Source organism: Diabrotica virgifera, chromosome 1 (assembly GCF_917563875.1).
Source record: "Diabrotica virgifera virgifera chromosome 1, PGI_DIABVI_V3a".
Classification (NCBI taxonomy): domain Eukaryota; kingdom Metazoa; phylum Arthropoda; class Insecta; order Coleoptera; family Chrysomelidae; genus Diabrotica; species Diabrotica virgifera.
In genome coordinates this window covers 45,663,944-45,681,392 of record NC_065443.1, presented here as the reverse complement: position 1 = coordinate 45,681,392, position 17,449 = coordinate 45,663,944, and the positions used below count along the sequence as shown (strand labels likewise).

Below are 17,449 nucleotides of genomic sequence, written 5' to 3'. Positions count from 1 at the left end.
ATGCGTATTTGTGTAATTTGATACATAATATACCTTAGTAAAAATAACTGGCATGGCAGACAACGCTCATTCTCGTGTTATCGAAACCAATAGGCATCTGTAGTATCCTTTATTTACTTGAAACTGTCTAGCATTGTTTAGAAAAGACTATTAAAAAATTATTTTTCAAACAATGGTCTTAGTCTTTACTCTTATTAAATAACATAAGAACGTTCTCGTTGCGAGACGGTATTGTGTGTGTGTGTAGTAAAGTCTCATTGTTCGTTCCGCGTAAATATATTCAGATTTTGTTGTGTTTGCGTGATTTTTTGTCTACGTAATGGCAATAAAACTTAAAATGTTGTTTTTGTTTCAAAATGATAACAAAAGACAGTTTGGACAATCGGTGCAAAGCTAAGAAAGCTAAAAATGAGACTCTCGACGACGCTTTGTATGTGTGGAACGCGAACGTGGTTTACAAGTGTCTGTGTGCCAATTATAACGGAGTTTATCTGTAAGCATACCATATTTTAATAATTTTTACCATTTTCTCCGGCTAACCCGAATTTTCGATAACCCGGATCGGCCGCGGTCCCGATTAATCCGAGTTAACGGGGTTCCACTGTATTCTGAAAATATCATGGACAGATCGTAAAACAAACGCACAAGTGCTCGAACAACTAGGAAAACAATGCGAAGTTTTAAATTCCATAAAAATCAGGAAGTTGAAATACTTGGAGCACATCATGAGAGGTGGAAAATACGAACTATTAAGGAATATAATGTAGGGCAAAATCAAAGGCAGAAGAAGCGTAGGAAGACGTAACATCTCGTGGCTACGCAATCTCCGTGAATGGTTTGGATGCCGATCAATTGAACTATTCCGCCGCGTAACCAACAAAATTATAATTGCCAGAATGATTTCCAATCTCCGATAGGAGCAGAACTTTAAGAAGAAGAAAAACAACCTGTTAGTTTTCACAATCATAAACTTGTCAGTCAATCATAAATTTTGTCAATCATCAAAGCTTGTCCGACTAGATACTAGATACCGTTAAGTAAGCTATTAACAAATTTTCAGCTTACTATTAATCAACTTTTTTTTGATACGCGGGATCCAGGCCTATTATACAAAAATGTAATTCTTATAGATATTCAATTAATATGGCTAACACGGTATTAATTGAAAACACTGTTTATGGCTAACGCATTTAAAAACTTACACTCAAACAAGGTTCTTTAACAAGAGTGTTATAATCAGCGATAATAACATTGTAGTTTCCCCTGTAGAAATATGCGTCTCGCATATCTGTACTAGGTGCGTACATTCTACCTCCACCAAATCCATGAATGACGATTTTGGTAGGATACGCTCTGTTGAATTGGCTATTGAATAGTGATTCCTCTTTGGTTGTATCTAAAAGTTCTGGTTTCTTTTGCGTCCTCCTGAAAAAAAAAGAATTGATTAATATACAGGACAAAACAAATAGGCATGTCATTCAATTAAATTACACATTCTGGGACCAAAAATAGTTCGATTGAACCTAACTTCTCTTAGTACAAATGTGCATATAAAAAAGTTACAGCCATTTGAAGTTACAAAATGAAAATCTATTTTTTCAATATATCGAAAACTATATTAAAGATTTTTTATTAAAAATGGACATGTGGCCTTCTTATAGGGAACATATCATAAAGAATTTAACAGTGAACTTTGTGCACCCCATAAAAATTTTATGGGTTTTCCCCTTAAACTCCCCAAATATTTGTGTAGCTTCTAATTAAATTATTATTGTGGTACCATTATTTAAACACAATGTTGTTAAAACTTTTTTGCGTCTTAGTACTTTTTGGATAAACCAGTTTTTATCAAGATAGCTTGAGCATATGTAATTGTAATAAAGGTTTGTTCTAGTATCAGTTTCAAACGGTTTGAAACCATCAGCGAATAGTGGACCAGCGCGAGTAGCGGGGATAGCATTGGTGACTGTATTATATTTTCTCACTGACCAACTGTTTGCTGACGGTTTCTGACTAGTTTGACTGTTTGCTAGAACAAACCTAATATTATTAGCAGGTCTACCTATATAATTGTTCTTAACAATGCGCCATTTTTCAAAACTATGCGCCAAGATATGCATTGGTCTACTCGTTCGATATTGGTTCCGTTTATGAAGAGATTTTTTCTTCTTTATTTCTTCGAGTTTTCGATATTCCCATAAATTTTGTTTTCTTGACGTTCATTGCTAGACCGTATTCTGGTTCAAACTCCGCTATTCTATATTACCAGGTCACCAGCCTCTGAAGTCCTCGCATATTTAATATTGTTTATGAGAACTCTAGTTAACTTTATTTCAGCTGTTTCACCCTCAAGAGCTTTTTTCAAGATCTCTTCCGAGTAGGCATTAAAAAGAATTGGCGACAACCCGCATCCCTGTCTCACCCCACTCCACGTCCCATTCCTGTAGTTAACGAATTTTCATAAAAATGCCTCATCGCACCTACTTGAATCGATATTCATCACACCCATCAATGAAAAGTGCATTTCGTCTGAATTGAAAACTTCCATTATTATATTGACCTCAATTGTATTCAAATAATATAGAAAACACTTGTTCTTTCATGTAGAATAACAATAGTCGATTAACAATAGTAATTTGTCGTTTATATAGGCATAAATTTTTTTGCAACGCTTGCATACCTACCTGTCAAGGTAGCATTTATTTCAAATTTATTACTTTCCCCGGATAATGTGTTGCAATAAAAGGCAGATAATTTTTTTATTAACAATTATGTATGCATTTGAATAATATATTAGATTTTAAATGGCAATCAAATAATAACTAAAAGAGGAGTTACGACATAGAAATACATCTGTGCAAATTTGAACTTCTTCTTACAAGTCAAATTTAGTTGACAGATTGTAATTCCTCAATTGACAGTTCAGTAAATACTGTAGTGAAAACCATTGTTTTATTAGAGTTGATTAACTTTCTAGTTTATCATTAAAAGTTGATCAAATTAAACTCTTGTTTTTAAAAGATGTGTCATCACAAACGGCTTTTAATTTGAGACCTGACTCTAAACGTGTCATACAAATTCTCTTTACCTTACTACACCTAGACTAGATCGGTCCGTAATTGTATTTCTGCAAATCCTTATATTTTGGGTCATACCAATACTAATCTCACCTTAATATTAATCTGGTCTTCCTCACCTACTCCTTAATGTATTTGGTATCAAAAATTTATTATTGTGGCTACAACAAGAATATATTAATTCTTAGTTTTATAATTTTTGGCTGCTTCACTCATCCATATAAGCTTTGTCATTTCATAAGTATAGTATTTTTACTACAAAAACGTTATTACGTATTTTTGTAGTAAAAATACTATATATCTTATTATTCTTCTTTTTACCTGTCACGACAGTTAACGTTTAGTGCCACGACAGCATAACTGGTCTTATAGCAGTTTCATGAAATGTGACTTCCAATTTCATTGCAATCTTTATAGCACACAATAGGGCTTTTCATTCACAGTCATTTGTTTCGAGCTTCTGTCATGTGTCACATAATATTAATATATCTACGCCATACGTCTTTGGTTTGTATCATTGGTATATATCAATAACGTATGATGTAGATATATTAATATTATGTGACACATGACAGAAGCTCGAAACAAATGACAGTCGATGAAAAGCCCTATACTTTGCCGCTTGTTTTTTGTGCCACTTGAACATGGGTACGTGATGGAAAACAAAAAGCAAATTTGTTCGCTTCATAATAGAGAACGTATTCCAACTTCACGAAATGGAAAATCATTATCAATCATGAAAACGATGATGGGATAAAGGAATAATAAAGCCTTTAACCCCTAAAGAAGTAACCAAGGTAATAAAAAATAATATGAATCCCAAAAAAATTCCAGATTTTGAGTTAATAACACGAGAAATACTACAACAATTCCCTAGGAAGGCCATTGTAAAACTTACATCCATACATACATACATAATCGATGATTCTCTTATACCGTAAGGTGTCGAGGTGTCTTCTTTACTTGTTATTCTCTGCGAACTTATGCCACTTTTTCGGTCCCTTTCTTTGGCTTCCTGCCACGATTTTCCTCTATTCTGCAATATTTACATCACACTGGTATTCCACGTTTTCCTTGGTCGGCCTCTCCTATTTTTCCCTATCGGCATCGCTTTCCATGTCATTTTAACCTGTCTGCCGTCATTCATTCTAAATAAGTGCCCAGTCCATTTTAATTTCTTTTCATGAATTTTTTCCTTTAATGATTTTACTTTTAATTCTCTTCTAATATCTTCGCTACGTCTTTTATCGGTTCTCCTAGCTCCCACGACTTTTCTTAAATACCTCATTTCCGCGGCTTGCAATCTCTTTTCTTGTTTGTCGTTCAACACCCAATTCTCTGCTCCATATGTAGTGATAGGTACGTGAATTGTTTTTATCATTTTGGTTTTCCTTGTTATTTTTTCTTTATTTAAGAAGTTTTTATACAGCGAATGATATGTTCTTGTGGCTGCTTTTATCCTATTTCCAATTTCGTCTTCTTGTGTCCCCTTCTTATTTAAAATTATTCCAAGGTAAAACTTACAAACCTTATAAATGTATTCAGGTTAAAATGTGTACCAATAATGTGGAAAATCTGAACTAATCAAGATTCCCAAACCAGGAAAACCAGTAAAGAAAGTAGAACAGTACAGACCAATATCGTTGTTACCAACTATCTCCAAATTATTTGAGAAGATAATATTGTTAATTAAGTTGCAACCTCTCCTCGACCAGAAAGAAATTAATTCTTCACATCAATTTGGATTCCGTAATAAATACTCAACAATAGACCAAATAGAGATTTCTAGAAGAGAATAAAATATGCTGAGCTATTTTCCTAGACATAGCAAAAGCATTCGATAAAGTGAGGTGCTCATAAAGTGAGAATAGAGAAAACCTGTCGCTCATGTGATAAAGCTATTGTTCTGCGATCTGAGCAAATTGTTGCAGTTGATTCTATGGAGATGGTTACAAATATCGATTACAGCGATTGTGTAGAAATTGTGAGAGTCTCGTATTTTACCATAACATTAATGAATTCTAATAATTCGATGGGCACATCGTCCGATTCATTAGCTTTGCCCATTGTTTGATCCATTTTTTTCCTTTCTGTGCCATGTTGAGTTTCTGCCACGTATGCCATTTTTCGTCTGAGGACTGTTTTGCAAATTATACCTTTCATTTCTTTCCCGATAGTTTTATTTCTCCATATTGTGTCATTCAGACAACCTGCGGCTCTGTTTGCTCTATTCACTTAATCTTCCACTTGTTTCGAGCTTTCCGTAGCTAGGAAGTATCCGTAGATGCTTCCAAATGTAGGAAGTGTCCGTAGACACTTCCGAATGTCCGTAGGACATTCCATATATTTAAACTACATCACTTGTTCTATTATCTGACCCTCCAGCTTTAATTTACATTTTAGTAGTTTGCTGTCGTATAATTTTCTGGTGGTTAAATTAAATTGGTGCAGCATACTTTGTAAATCATCTCCACTTTAGCCGAAGCCGCACTGCGGGATGCTAGATGGTCGCTTGGAGGGTGAATTTTAAAGGTGGATGGTGGAGGGGCACTGCATCCTGGACGCAGTGATAGAGTGAAATGAAGTCAGAAGTCAGTATCCAACTGACTGCTGAGGAATGGTTTGTTTCATTTGTTACGTTACATTTGATTTGTTTTTTAGCATATCGTCCTATTAGAGGTAAAACTCACTAACTACACTTTTCAGAATTGGAGAAAAATCGACTGAAGGTATTTACAAATTGTTTTTTAGATTCAGCTGACTTGAATATTGGATTTTTTTTAATGAAACTGCAATGAATAAATATAACAGATATTTAAGCCATGTTTCGTCACATAGTGGGTCTGCTGAGTCCCAAATTGCCCTTTTTTAAACGCATAATTTATTACGCTTTCCTCCATAGCAGGGCAGCTTTATCCATTAGGCACCATAGGCAGTTGCCTAGGGCGGCACATTATGAGAGGGCGGCAAAAATACTGTACAAGAAATATTTGTATATAAAGATTATACAGTCGGAAAAATGAAAGAATACCCATGAACGAACATATAAAACACGCTATATTTTCCTGTCACCGTGTCACAAAGAAAATTGTCCAGTGCAAGTACATGTAACAATAATTTTACATTTAATTGCGCTGGCCAATTTTTTGTGTGACACGGTAACAGGAAAATACAGCGTGTTTTATATGTTCGTTCATGGGTATTCTTTCATTTTTCCTACTGTATATCTGGGTTATGTCATTAAAGAGTATGAAGCTCTTTCAAATTACTTTACCGCAAGGAAGCCAAAAGGCAACAAAGGCAAACTTGTGCCCAAATAAAACATATAAAGAAATAAGAAAGAGAAAAATAAAAATTCAATTTGACGGGGGGGCCGATGATGAACTAAACTTTTCAGCTAGTGACGAGTTGAAAATCCACACATTCTATATTATAATCGACACTCTGATAAGAGACCTGAATAGACGTCTGGAATCTTATCGACTTATTTATCAACGTTTTCGTGTTATTAACAGCTTTGACAAAATTAAGCAATAAAGAAATTATTAAAGAAGCTGAAAATCTGATACAAAATAAAGACGATCAAGGTACATCATTCATACATGAATGCATTCACTTAAAGGGTCATTTGGATACCACAATAAAATCACCAATTATTGGCATACGAATCTTAATATTAAAAGAAGAGTTAATGCAGTCACTGAACGTGGATATGAGCTATTAAAATTCTAAGCAAAATTTGTTACATAAAGTTTTTAAATTTTTCATAAATAACTCAAAAACTATAAGATTTTACAAAAAAGTTATTACCAAAATTGAAGCTACTAAAAAATGAAATAATTTCCTTACTGGAAAAACCTTTTAATGTTAACTAAAAGTGAGTTATAGGTAATTGAATGGATATTTTTTTCGGCGAGTACCCAAATCTAAGTATTCAAGCTTAAATAACGGGAAAATGATGCATTTTATAACATAACCTTATTAAGCATTTGTCAAAGTACTTGGAAATATCTATCAAATGAGCCCCCGAACAAGTTGATAGCATTAAAATTTAAACACCAAATATTTTCAAAATTTATCTTTTAAAAATTTTTCCAAAAAAGTTATTGTCTTTTTTTTAATAACTCCGTTAATTTTTACGATATCAGGTTTGCCTAAAACCATTTGAAAGTTAATTTTAATGGCTATTAAACCAAGTTGAATTTAATATTTTAAACCCCTTACTTTTTTAAAAATTAAAGGTTAAATTGCCCGGTTACATGATTCCCGCAGCAAAATTTAAGATTTAAACGTTTCTATCTCGGTTATTTTTTACCCTACAGAAATAGTAAAAAGGTAAAGTATTTGATACAGAAATAGGTATATTTTATGAAATGCATCGTTTTCCCGTTATTTAAGCTTGAATACTTAGATTCGAGTACTCGTCGAAAAAAATATACATTCAATTACCCATAATTCACTTTGAATTAACATCAGTTTAGTTCTTTAAGTGAGGAGTGTATTTAGCTTTTTATTATCTTCAATTTTGGTAATAATAACTTTTTTGTAAAAGCTTATAGTTTTTGAGTTATACGTGAAAAACAGCTTCAAAAAACAGCTTTTTACGATAAAATAAAATCTTTCTTAGAATTTGTCTCTCTATCGATTTATTGTATTATTTAAAAAAATTCACCCCCGAGAAGGGGTGGCATCCACCACCACGGTAAAAGCGCAAGTTGGCATCACGCCACCTTTGTTCCTTGAGGTATCCTCTAACTATTCACCAATTTTCATGAAAATTGATGAAGATTCAACGAAATCGGAGGTAAAAACCTTCAGTGACTGCACTAAGTGGACTGAAAGATATTTTCCCTAATTTTGACATTGCTTTGCACATTTATTTGTGCATCCCAGTTGCCAACCTGTCCGCTGAAAGGTCATTTTCGAAAATGTCAAGAATTAAAAATAGTTTCCCATCAAGTATGACCCAAGAACGTGTTAACAATTTGTCGATTTTGTCTAAAAAAAAAGTTTTTTTTGAAAAGAAGTTTCTGATGTGATGGAACTGGAATGACAATTTTTTCTGTTATAATTATATAAAAATCGTAGTTTAAATCCATTTTTAGTGTATTCTTATTTAAAGAAAAATTTCTGAATTTTTTTGGCAAAAGTGGTACATGTTTGAAGGGCGGCTACTAGAGAATTGCCTAGGGCGTCAATTGACCTAAACGCGGCCCTGCTCCATAGCCAGGCTACCCGGATGGATGGAATATCAAACACGACTGATTTGGGTGGATAGACGGCTGGCGAACCACCGGATGGTTAGATGGTAGTGGGAGGCCACTGCAGCTACTGTCGTTTTGTAATTCGTGGTATAAGTAGCTGGATAGTCGCCAGGGAGGTATCTACCATCCACCATCCTACCAAACTTCCTGCAGTGCGGCATCGGCCTAAGAGATTAGTATTGCATCGTCTGTATGGTAGATTAGTTTAAATTGCTTTTCTCCCATTTGGTATCCCTTTTTTATTTTTACTATTTTATTATTTTACCCATGATCAGGCTGCACAATAGAGGACTCAGGGAAGCCTATGTTATCCCAGTGCCAGCTTCATTTAAGTCAGTTAGTTTTTCTTCTACTTTTACTTTTATTGTGTTTTTGCGGTAGATATTTTTGATCGTTTTAATTATTCCTAGACGTATCTCTCTTGCGTAGATACAATAAATGGTTAACGTCCTCTAATTTGACTCTGCTAAATGCATTCTTAATGTCCTCGAAACAAATGTGCTGTTTTTATTCTAGTGATTTCTCTTAATATTGCCTCATTATAAATATGTACATCGTCGGTGCATGATCTTCCCGACCTAAAACCTTGTTGTTTTTTTGCTAATGTTAGTTTGTTGTTAATTTTGATGTTAAGTTTAAGGGCGTAGGCGTAAAATTTCGGCTCCAATGCTTTTTATCCTGATCCTTTCCAATTTTTTTCGAATCCTGAGAATTGCATTATTACCCAGGGCCGAAGGTTCCTTAGAATAACCAAAAGGTTTCTTTTCAATGAGATATATAAAATGAAAAATCACACTAAATTTTCTCATTTTTTTTCAGCCCGGCAACTTATTAAAATAAACATTATAGACGTTTTCAGGGACTTTCGTTCCTCGGTAATAACGTAATCTTTCATTCTGCGTTTAAATTTTTGAAAAATTTGTTAGTTTTCTCAGGATTCGGAAAAAATGAATGTATTTAAAAAGCATTGGAGCCGAAATTTTGCGCTTGCCCCCTTAATGAACTAATTCTTTTGTAATTCTCCGGGTCCGATTTGTCTCCCTTTTTGTAGAGAGGTATTGGGATACTTGATCTTCATTGTTGTGGTGTTCTGTTTTGTTATATTTTTATAAAATTACTACAATTATGAAAATATCTGAAAGGATTATATTTTTTATCAACCCATTTTCGGTCTTATCAGGCTATCAACAGTGAACACTTTAGTTTTAGCATTTACAATGAGCCACTTTAAAAGGTTTAAAAACCTTTGGGTTACATTTTAACCGTTAGCCAAGCCGCACACCAAAGAAACATGAAACGAAAAACATGAAACATGAAACGAAAAACATGTTTCATGAAAAGAAAACACTGCTAAAAACATCTCAAAGTCCGCCTACTAATGAAACGAGTGTGATTCATGCTCATGACACATTTTTATTTTCGGAGAGTCTCATAAATGGCCGGATATATATTTGTTTAGCAGTGGTTTATTTCCATGAAACGTAATTTACGTTTCATGTTTCTTTGATGTGCGGCCGGGCTTAAAGTTAACATTGAAGCTGCATAAAGTAGGTGATTTTAGATTTAACCGAAAGGTAACAAACTGACCCTTTCTCGAAATGATGGCCATGTGTGGGTCTGACTGTCAGCCAGTTGGCTGGTACATTGAGTCCGGGAATCTTTACCCGTGCGTCATCATCTAAAGCATACGAAATAAGTCGATGATAAGTCGGAAATTGAAATTTACTAAACGCAACAGAGAAGTAGAATAGAGAAGGCTAGGAGTGCATTCAATAACATGGCCAAACTCTTCAAAAGCCACAACCTTAATCTGAAGATAAAAATAAGGCTCCTACGATGTTATTATCTTCTCAATATTGTATTACGGAGTTGAATCCTGGACACTCACTGAAGCAATGGAGAAAAAACTTGAAGCCTTCGAGATGTGGCTATATAGGCGAATCCTAAGGATATCATGGACGGGCAAGATAACCAACGAGACCGTATTACGAAGAGTAGGCAAAGAAAGAGAGGTGATGTATACCATTAAAAGAAGAAAGTTAGAATATCTCGGACACATAATGAGAAACGGCACTAAATACAGATTACTGAAGGTAATCCTTCAAGGTAAAGTACCTATTGGGAAATCGAGAAATTGAAAGAAGAAGAATATCATGGTTAAAGAACCTGAGGAAATGGTTCTCCACAACAACTAATCTATTTAAAGCATCAGTTAATAAAATAATTATAGCCAGAATGATCGCCAATATTCGAAACGAGTAGGCACTAAAAGAAGAAGAAACGCAACAGCAAGTCACTTACTGTCACTTGCTGTTGCGTTTAGTAAATTTCAATTTCCGACTTATCATCGACTTATTTCGTATGTTTTAAATGATCACGCACTGGTAAAGATTCCCGGACTCACTGTATCTTTGGTCAGATCACACGTGGTCATACATAATCATACTGAGTTTCGAGTAAACTTAGTAGGTTCTCTTTTACTTAAATCTAAAATTATCGACCAAAGATATCAGCCAACTGACTTGCAGTTGACTCGTATCTTTGGCCAGACACGTGGTTACCGTTTCGAGTAAGGGTGAGTTTACCCATTTAAAATGTACCTAATATAAATGTTTTTACATTTTTTTAAGTTTTAACATCGCTTTATATACTTTCATTAGTTTACTCTTATTCAATATACCCTTGTTGCATAGATCATGAATTAGCAATGTAAATAAAGAAATCTGAAATTAGTTTTTTGACACTAGGTCTCTGACCAAGTCCTATTATAAGATTCGATGATATTTATGGATTTAAGTAACTTTTACTTATGTTTCCTTGATTTAATATATTTTTTTAGTTATAAAAATATACTTTCATATCGCTATCCGCTTGGCTCTTGTTAAATTTATTTATTTATTTAAATGCACTAATACAAGCTTTCATCTTCTTCTTGTTATAATTGATTAACCGATACTCTAAAATATTTAAAGTGACAGTTTCTTTTTCAATGATAAAAGTGACACACAACAATATACTGCCGCATACGAACCTTTTATCAAAAAAATTACTTTCACTGATTAACAGTTTTTAATAAATTTATTTTATAAATCAATTTAATTATATACACAATATAGTCCATTTACTCACGGTTTTTGCTATAAATTTTTAAAAATCGCCATGAAATTTGGCATACATGTATAAACATGTTAAAAAAAGTAATATTGTTCGAATGTGTGCTTTTGCCATGGGGGTGACGATCAAACCTCGGGGGTGAAAAAACATGCTCTAAAAATAAGTTCGGAAGTGGATAACTGACTAATTCTAAGCAACTTTTGTTCTATAGAGTTTTTTCAATAAGTCAATATTTTTTGAGTTATTTCCCATTGAATATGTTCATTTTTCAACAAAAAATACAAATTTGGACACGTTTTTTGACGGTTTTTCGCAAATAATTCAAAATGTAAGTATTTTATGGAAAAAATATTCTTAGCAAAAATATAGCTCATAAATAGTAAAAAAAACGATGTATGCATGAAATCTGTAAACCCAGTAAAAACAGAGTTGTAGCTAATGAAAAGTAGTTTCTTATTCATCAAAGTCCAAATCAAATATTTTAATGTGAAATAACCAAAACATGAAGCACTTTTTAGGGAAAACTCATCACAACTTTTTTAAAGTGTTTAAGAAAGCTTTATTTTTATTTTTTGTTTAATTTCCAGCATATAATTAAAATTAAACAAGTTACGCTTAAAATAAAGTTGGTATGTACCTTTATTTTGGTAAAAAAAAATCGTGAAAATTACTCCTTAATTGGTATCCCAAATGAAATTAATCGTTACCACTTCACCAGATGCTTTACTTAGGTATGTATTGTTTACATGATCTATAAGATTCATCGATTTAAAGTGCTTATTTATGAAAAAATTTGTGAAAAAAGATTTCTGACGAAACTATCAATATATTTCCGAGATTTATAAATATATATGTGCTCTGTGCCTTGTTTATGTTTGAAAATATCATAAAGTTGAGATTTAGTAGGATTTCCCATTTTCTTGAGATATGCAGGTATTACGTTATAGAAGTTATTGATCGAGCAGTGAGGAAGGATGTGATCTATATTATACTCGGAAAATCCAATGTCAAATTTCTAAAAATGCATCTTTATAAATGCTTTCGAAATAAATATCCTCAAGAAGTTAGTTTTTACTGTTTAAACGTAAATAACGGTTGATCCTAATATTTGTATAATATAGACACGAATAAAAAACCACTAAACCCGGCAAAAATGAGTGGCGCACAGACTATTCTATCTACAGAAGAGCTGATAATATTAATATTAAATCGATAAAATTCAATTTTTTTTAAAGATTATTCCATAATATTTTCTAAATTTAAAGTAAAATGCGTCACAAAACGTTTACTCTGGGCTAATTAGCAAAATTCATGGAAAAGTTATTTACCAGCAATTTTATTGCTGGAATCGAATTATAAGATCCTATATATTAATAATATAGGTATGCAAAGTCCGCAGATAGTGTGCTACTTTTTTTATAAACAAAATGGCGCCCGAAAATCGTGTTTTTTCAATTTTTGCTCTATAACTCCAAAGATTTCAACTTTACACCAAAAACACTCAAATAAAAATTCACCGCAATTAAATTCTGCATAGAGATATGTTTTTCCCGATTTGCTCCGACGAAAATTTTCCTCGGAAAATGCGGGTTTTCCCAACAAAATCTCTAATTTTCAAATACAGTTTTAGGTAAGTAATTATTAATCAATAATTAAATAACTTAGTGAGATCAAAGCTTTCTTGGTATAGATTGTAATTCCAGAAGCCGGTGAAAATTAAACGAATATTTTAGCAACAATTCAATTGTTAATTAACAATTTACGATCCCAATAATAACCAAAATAATCATGATATTGTCCTTTTCATGATCATTTTTCAGTGCGTAAAAAATGATAGGAAAACGGGTAAGTCCGTGATAATACACATTTATGACATTTATTCTAACATGACATTTTAGTTAAATCTGACAGTTGTCACATTTTATTTTCAATTTGGGATAAAAACAAATCAAATGTGTTTCTTGCATTTATAAAATGGTATTTTCTTTGATTTGTATAGTCTTATAAATTATACAGATTATATTTGTAATATTATTATCTAATTAAAAAAAAATTATTTTTTTATTATGGCGCCATCTAACGACAACTAGAATAACTAGAAGAAATGTTATAAAAATGTCACCGACGAAATGTAATCACCAACGTGCCTTTTTTTCTGTCACATACAATTTAATGCGTTAGAAAGAAATCGAAAAACTGTGACGCACTGAAAGATGATCATGAGAAATACTGTACATTGATCACACTTATAAAGATTATAAAGATGAGATGCTTATTTAATATTTTATCGACAAAATATAAATTTTTCGTTTTTTTGCATAATCTTTAAATTTTGAAAAAAAAATAGTTATAATACGCAGGTCTAATTAGTAAAGTACAAAGAAAGGTTATTTACCAGCAATTTTATTGCTGGAATCGAATATTATGATCCTATATATTAATAATATAGCTATGCAAAGTCCGCAGATAGTGTGCTACTTTTTTTATTAACAAAATGGCGCCCCCAAATCGTGTTGTTTTCAATTATTGGTCTATAACTCCGAAGATTTTAACTTTACACCAAAAACACTAAAATAAAAATTCACCCCAATTTAATTCTACATAGAAGCATGTTTTTCCCGATTTGCTCCGACGAAAATTTTCCTCGGAAAATGTGGGTTTTCCCGACAAAATCTTGAATTTTCAAACAAATTTTTTGGGCAAGTAATTATGTATCAATAATTAAATAACTTGGTGAAATAAAAGCTTTCTTGGTATAGATTATAACTGCAGAAGCCGGTGAAAATTAAACAAATATGTTAGCAACAATTCAATTGTAAATTAACAATTTACAGTCGCAATAACAACTAAAATAATCATGAAACATTGATTAAACTTAGAAAGATTATAAAGATGTGATGTCTATTTAATATTTTGTCGACAAAATATAAATTTTTTTATTTTTTTGCATAATCTTTAAATGTTTAACAAAAATAGTTATAAACAAATTAACATTTCTCAGAAATTGTTTATTATATTATAATTTAAAAAAATGATTAAAATGCGTATTTCAAAGGTCTTGAAAACGAATGCTTTAATATTTTTTTCCAACCATTTGCAAAAAAGTTATGAAACAGCAAAGTAAACATACGATTACTCCGTTTTTTTTAATTTGTTTTAATTGTTTCAAAGCTTAAAAATGAGTTTATGGTACAAACTAATTACTCTCAAAAAATATCAAACATTAGTTCAATGGTTATATATTAATCAAAGATTAAAAATGTTTTTTTTTTGTAATTTTTAGCGCGAAAACAGGCTTGATACAGAGCCGAAGCTTAATTTTATTTATTAACTACCGTACGTCGCGGGCGGTTGTCCCTTCGAGTGAAAATGTTATTAGCTACGGTACTGTATTAGTCTGCTTTCGCGCGTGTAAATTACAAAAAAAAATATTTATAACCTTAAATTAAAATGTAACCATTAAACTAATAATCGATATTTTTTGTAAGTAATTAGCTTGTACTTTAAACTCACTTTTACGCTTTGAAAGAATTAAAAAAAATTATAAACAACATAGTAATCGTATGTTTACTTTGCTATTTCATAACTTTTTTGAAAATGGTTGCAAAAAGTTTTAAAGCATTCATTTTCAAGATCTTTGAAATACGCGTTTTACCTATTTTTTAAAATTAGAATATAATAAAAACTTTCTGAGAAACGTTAATTTGTTTATAACTATTTTTTTTAAACATTTAAAGATTATTCAAAAAAATTAAAAATTTATATTTTGTTGACAAAATATTAAATAGGCATCTTATATTTATAAGATTTCAAAGTTTGAACAGTGTATTTTAATTATTTTGGTTATTATTGCGACCGTAAATTATAAATTAACAATTGAATTGTTGCTAAAATATTTGTTTAATTTTCACCGGCTTCTGAAATTATAATCTAAACCAAGAAAACTTTTATGTCACCGAGTTATTTACCTATTGGTAGATAATTTCTTATCTAAAACTTTATTTGAAATTTAAAGATTTTGTTGGGAAAACCCGCATTTTCCGAGGAAAATTTTCGTCGGAGCAGATCGGGAAAAGCATGTCTATATGCAGAATTTAATTTCGGTGAATTTTTATTAGGATATTTTTGGTGTAGAGTTAAAATGTTCGGAGTTATGGAGCAAAAATTGAAAAAAACACGATTTAGGGGCGCCATTTTGTTAATAAAAAAAGTAGCACACCATCTGCGGACTTTGCATACCTATATTATTAATATATATAATCATAAGCTTCGATTCCAGCAATAAAATTGCTGGTAAATAACTTTTCCCAAAAATACCCTATTCTCCGATAATCAGCCCAGACTAGTTTGATAACGTTTGCAGTTTGAAGTTCCTTTGTGGCGTGTTTTACTTCAAATTTATTTGTATGTTTTGCTTTTCTGAATATTTTGGATGTTTGTTTTTCTATAAGACAAAAATTGGTTAAGATATGACCCTTCAAATTTTGCATGCACTCGTGATTAGTGACTCGTTCAAGCCTTTTTAACTACAGACTTTTCAAAAATAAGCAATTTATACCAATGCAACTTACAGATTATATAAACAATACCAGTGGCGTAGCTGAAGATTGGGGGGCCCTCCCGCGGCAATTTTTGTGGGGCCCCGTATTATAAACATAACGACAACTAATAACAGTATGTACATGTAATTACTAAAATATTGTAAATGGCACTATTTGGCCTTTATTTTTAACAAGTCTACATCAGTTAGTGGTAATAGATTTTTTGGGAATAGACATGAAAACCTATTATACATGTCGCTTAATCCGACAAACCTATTAGTAAGTTGTTGCAATATTTTATCTAAATTTACATTGAAAACATTAACCTCAAATTTTTTTTTCTATAAGTTATTTTTTCGTCGCAACTGAGATCATCGTAAAATTTTTTTATACGTTTTATCCGTTTATTTTTAAATTTCAATATAATACCCCACCATTCTGCTATTCCTGCTGCTTCTGCTAAAGTTTCGGAAAACGAATTATTTCTCATTTCTCGAAGATTATCATGAGTTTCTCCAAAAAGTTGAAGGGTGACCGTTAACTCTGCCGTTTCAGATTGCAAAAGTTTTGATGTTAGATTAATAACGTTAAGTATTTTAGATTGAATAGTAATAAGTAATAATGCATTAACTTCTAATTTTTCATCGTTTTTTTTTAGATAGCAATGAAAAGCTCGGCGCAAAGCCATAACAGCATCATGTCTGGATGACCACCGGGTTTCACATAACCTTCTAAGTGTTGGCAAACGCGATGAATACAAAGATATAATAGTACATAGTACATTTCATCTTCTAATACTGGCACTCCTGTACACCAGTAACGGCGTCATTCAACACTAGGTTCAGTTATGGGATGTAATACAATAAACATAGGAAGCTGTTTTTTCAATGTCAGTTATGCGCCTTTGTACGCCTGAATATACACCACTCATAATTATTGTCCCATGAACTCCTGTATACCAGCAACAGCGTCATTCAACACTAGGTTTAGATTATGGGATGTAATACAATAAACATAGGAAGCTGTTTTTTCAATGTCAGTTATGCGCCTTTGTACGCCGGAATATACACCACTCATAACTATTGCCCCATGATAACCCTTTCCTCTGCAGTTGTGTATGGAAAGGTGCTTTGATTGTATAAATTTTAAAAGTTCATTTACAAGACCTTCTGCACTTTGGTCTAATATGCGAATAAATCCCAAAAGACTTTCAACAACTTCTGCTTTGAAAGGTGAATTATTTTTATCGCAAGTTATTTTTATATACCGGAAAATAAAATTAAGCTGATCGTGTTTTGAAACATCTTGAGTGGTATCAAGAATTATTGAATAAAAATAACTTTTTTTAAAAAATGAATAACCATTTTCAATTTCGTTGCAAAACGAAAACACAGCCGAACCATATTCTAGTCCAATCAGAGAGTGCTGCAAGCACCCCTACCGGTTTCGAAAC

The 17,449-nt window shown here is 32.2% G+C and overlaps 1 protein-coding gene across 1 annotated transcript in view; it reads right to left on the bottom strand.

The window, feature by feature from the left end:
- Nucleotides 1-17,449, bottom strand: part of LOC114331331 (pancreatic lipase-related protein 2) — a 139,870-nt gene that overhangs the window by 66,021 nt on the left and 56,400 nt on the right. The window contains exon 3 of the mRNA XM_050655874.1: nucleotides 1,203-1,425. Coding sequence (XP_050511831.1) covers nucleotides 1,203-1,425 — 223 coding nt within the window. The remainder of the gene's footprint in view (nucleotides 1-1,202; nucleotides 1,426-17,449) is intronic.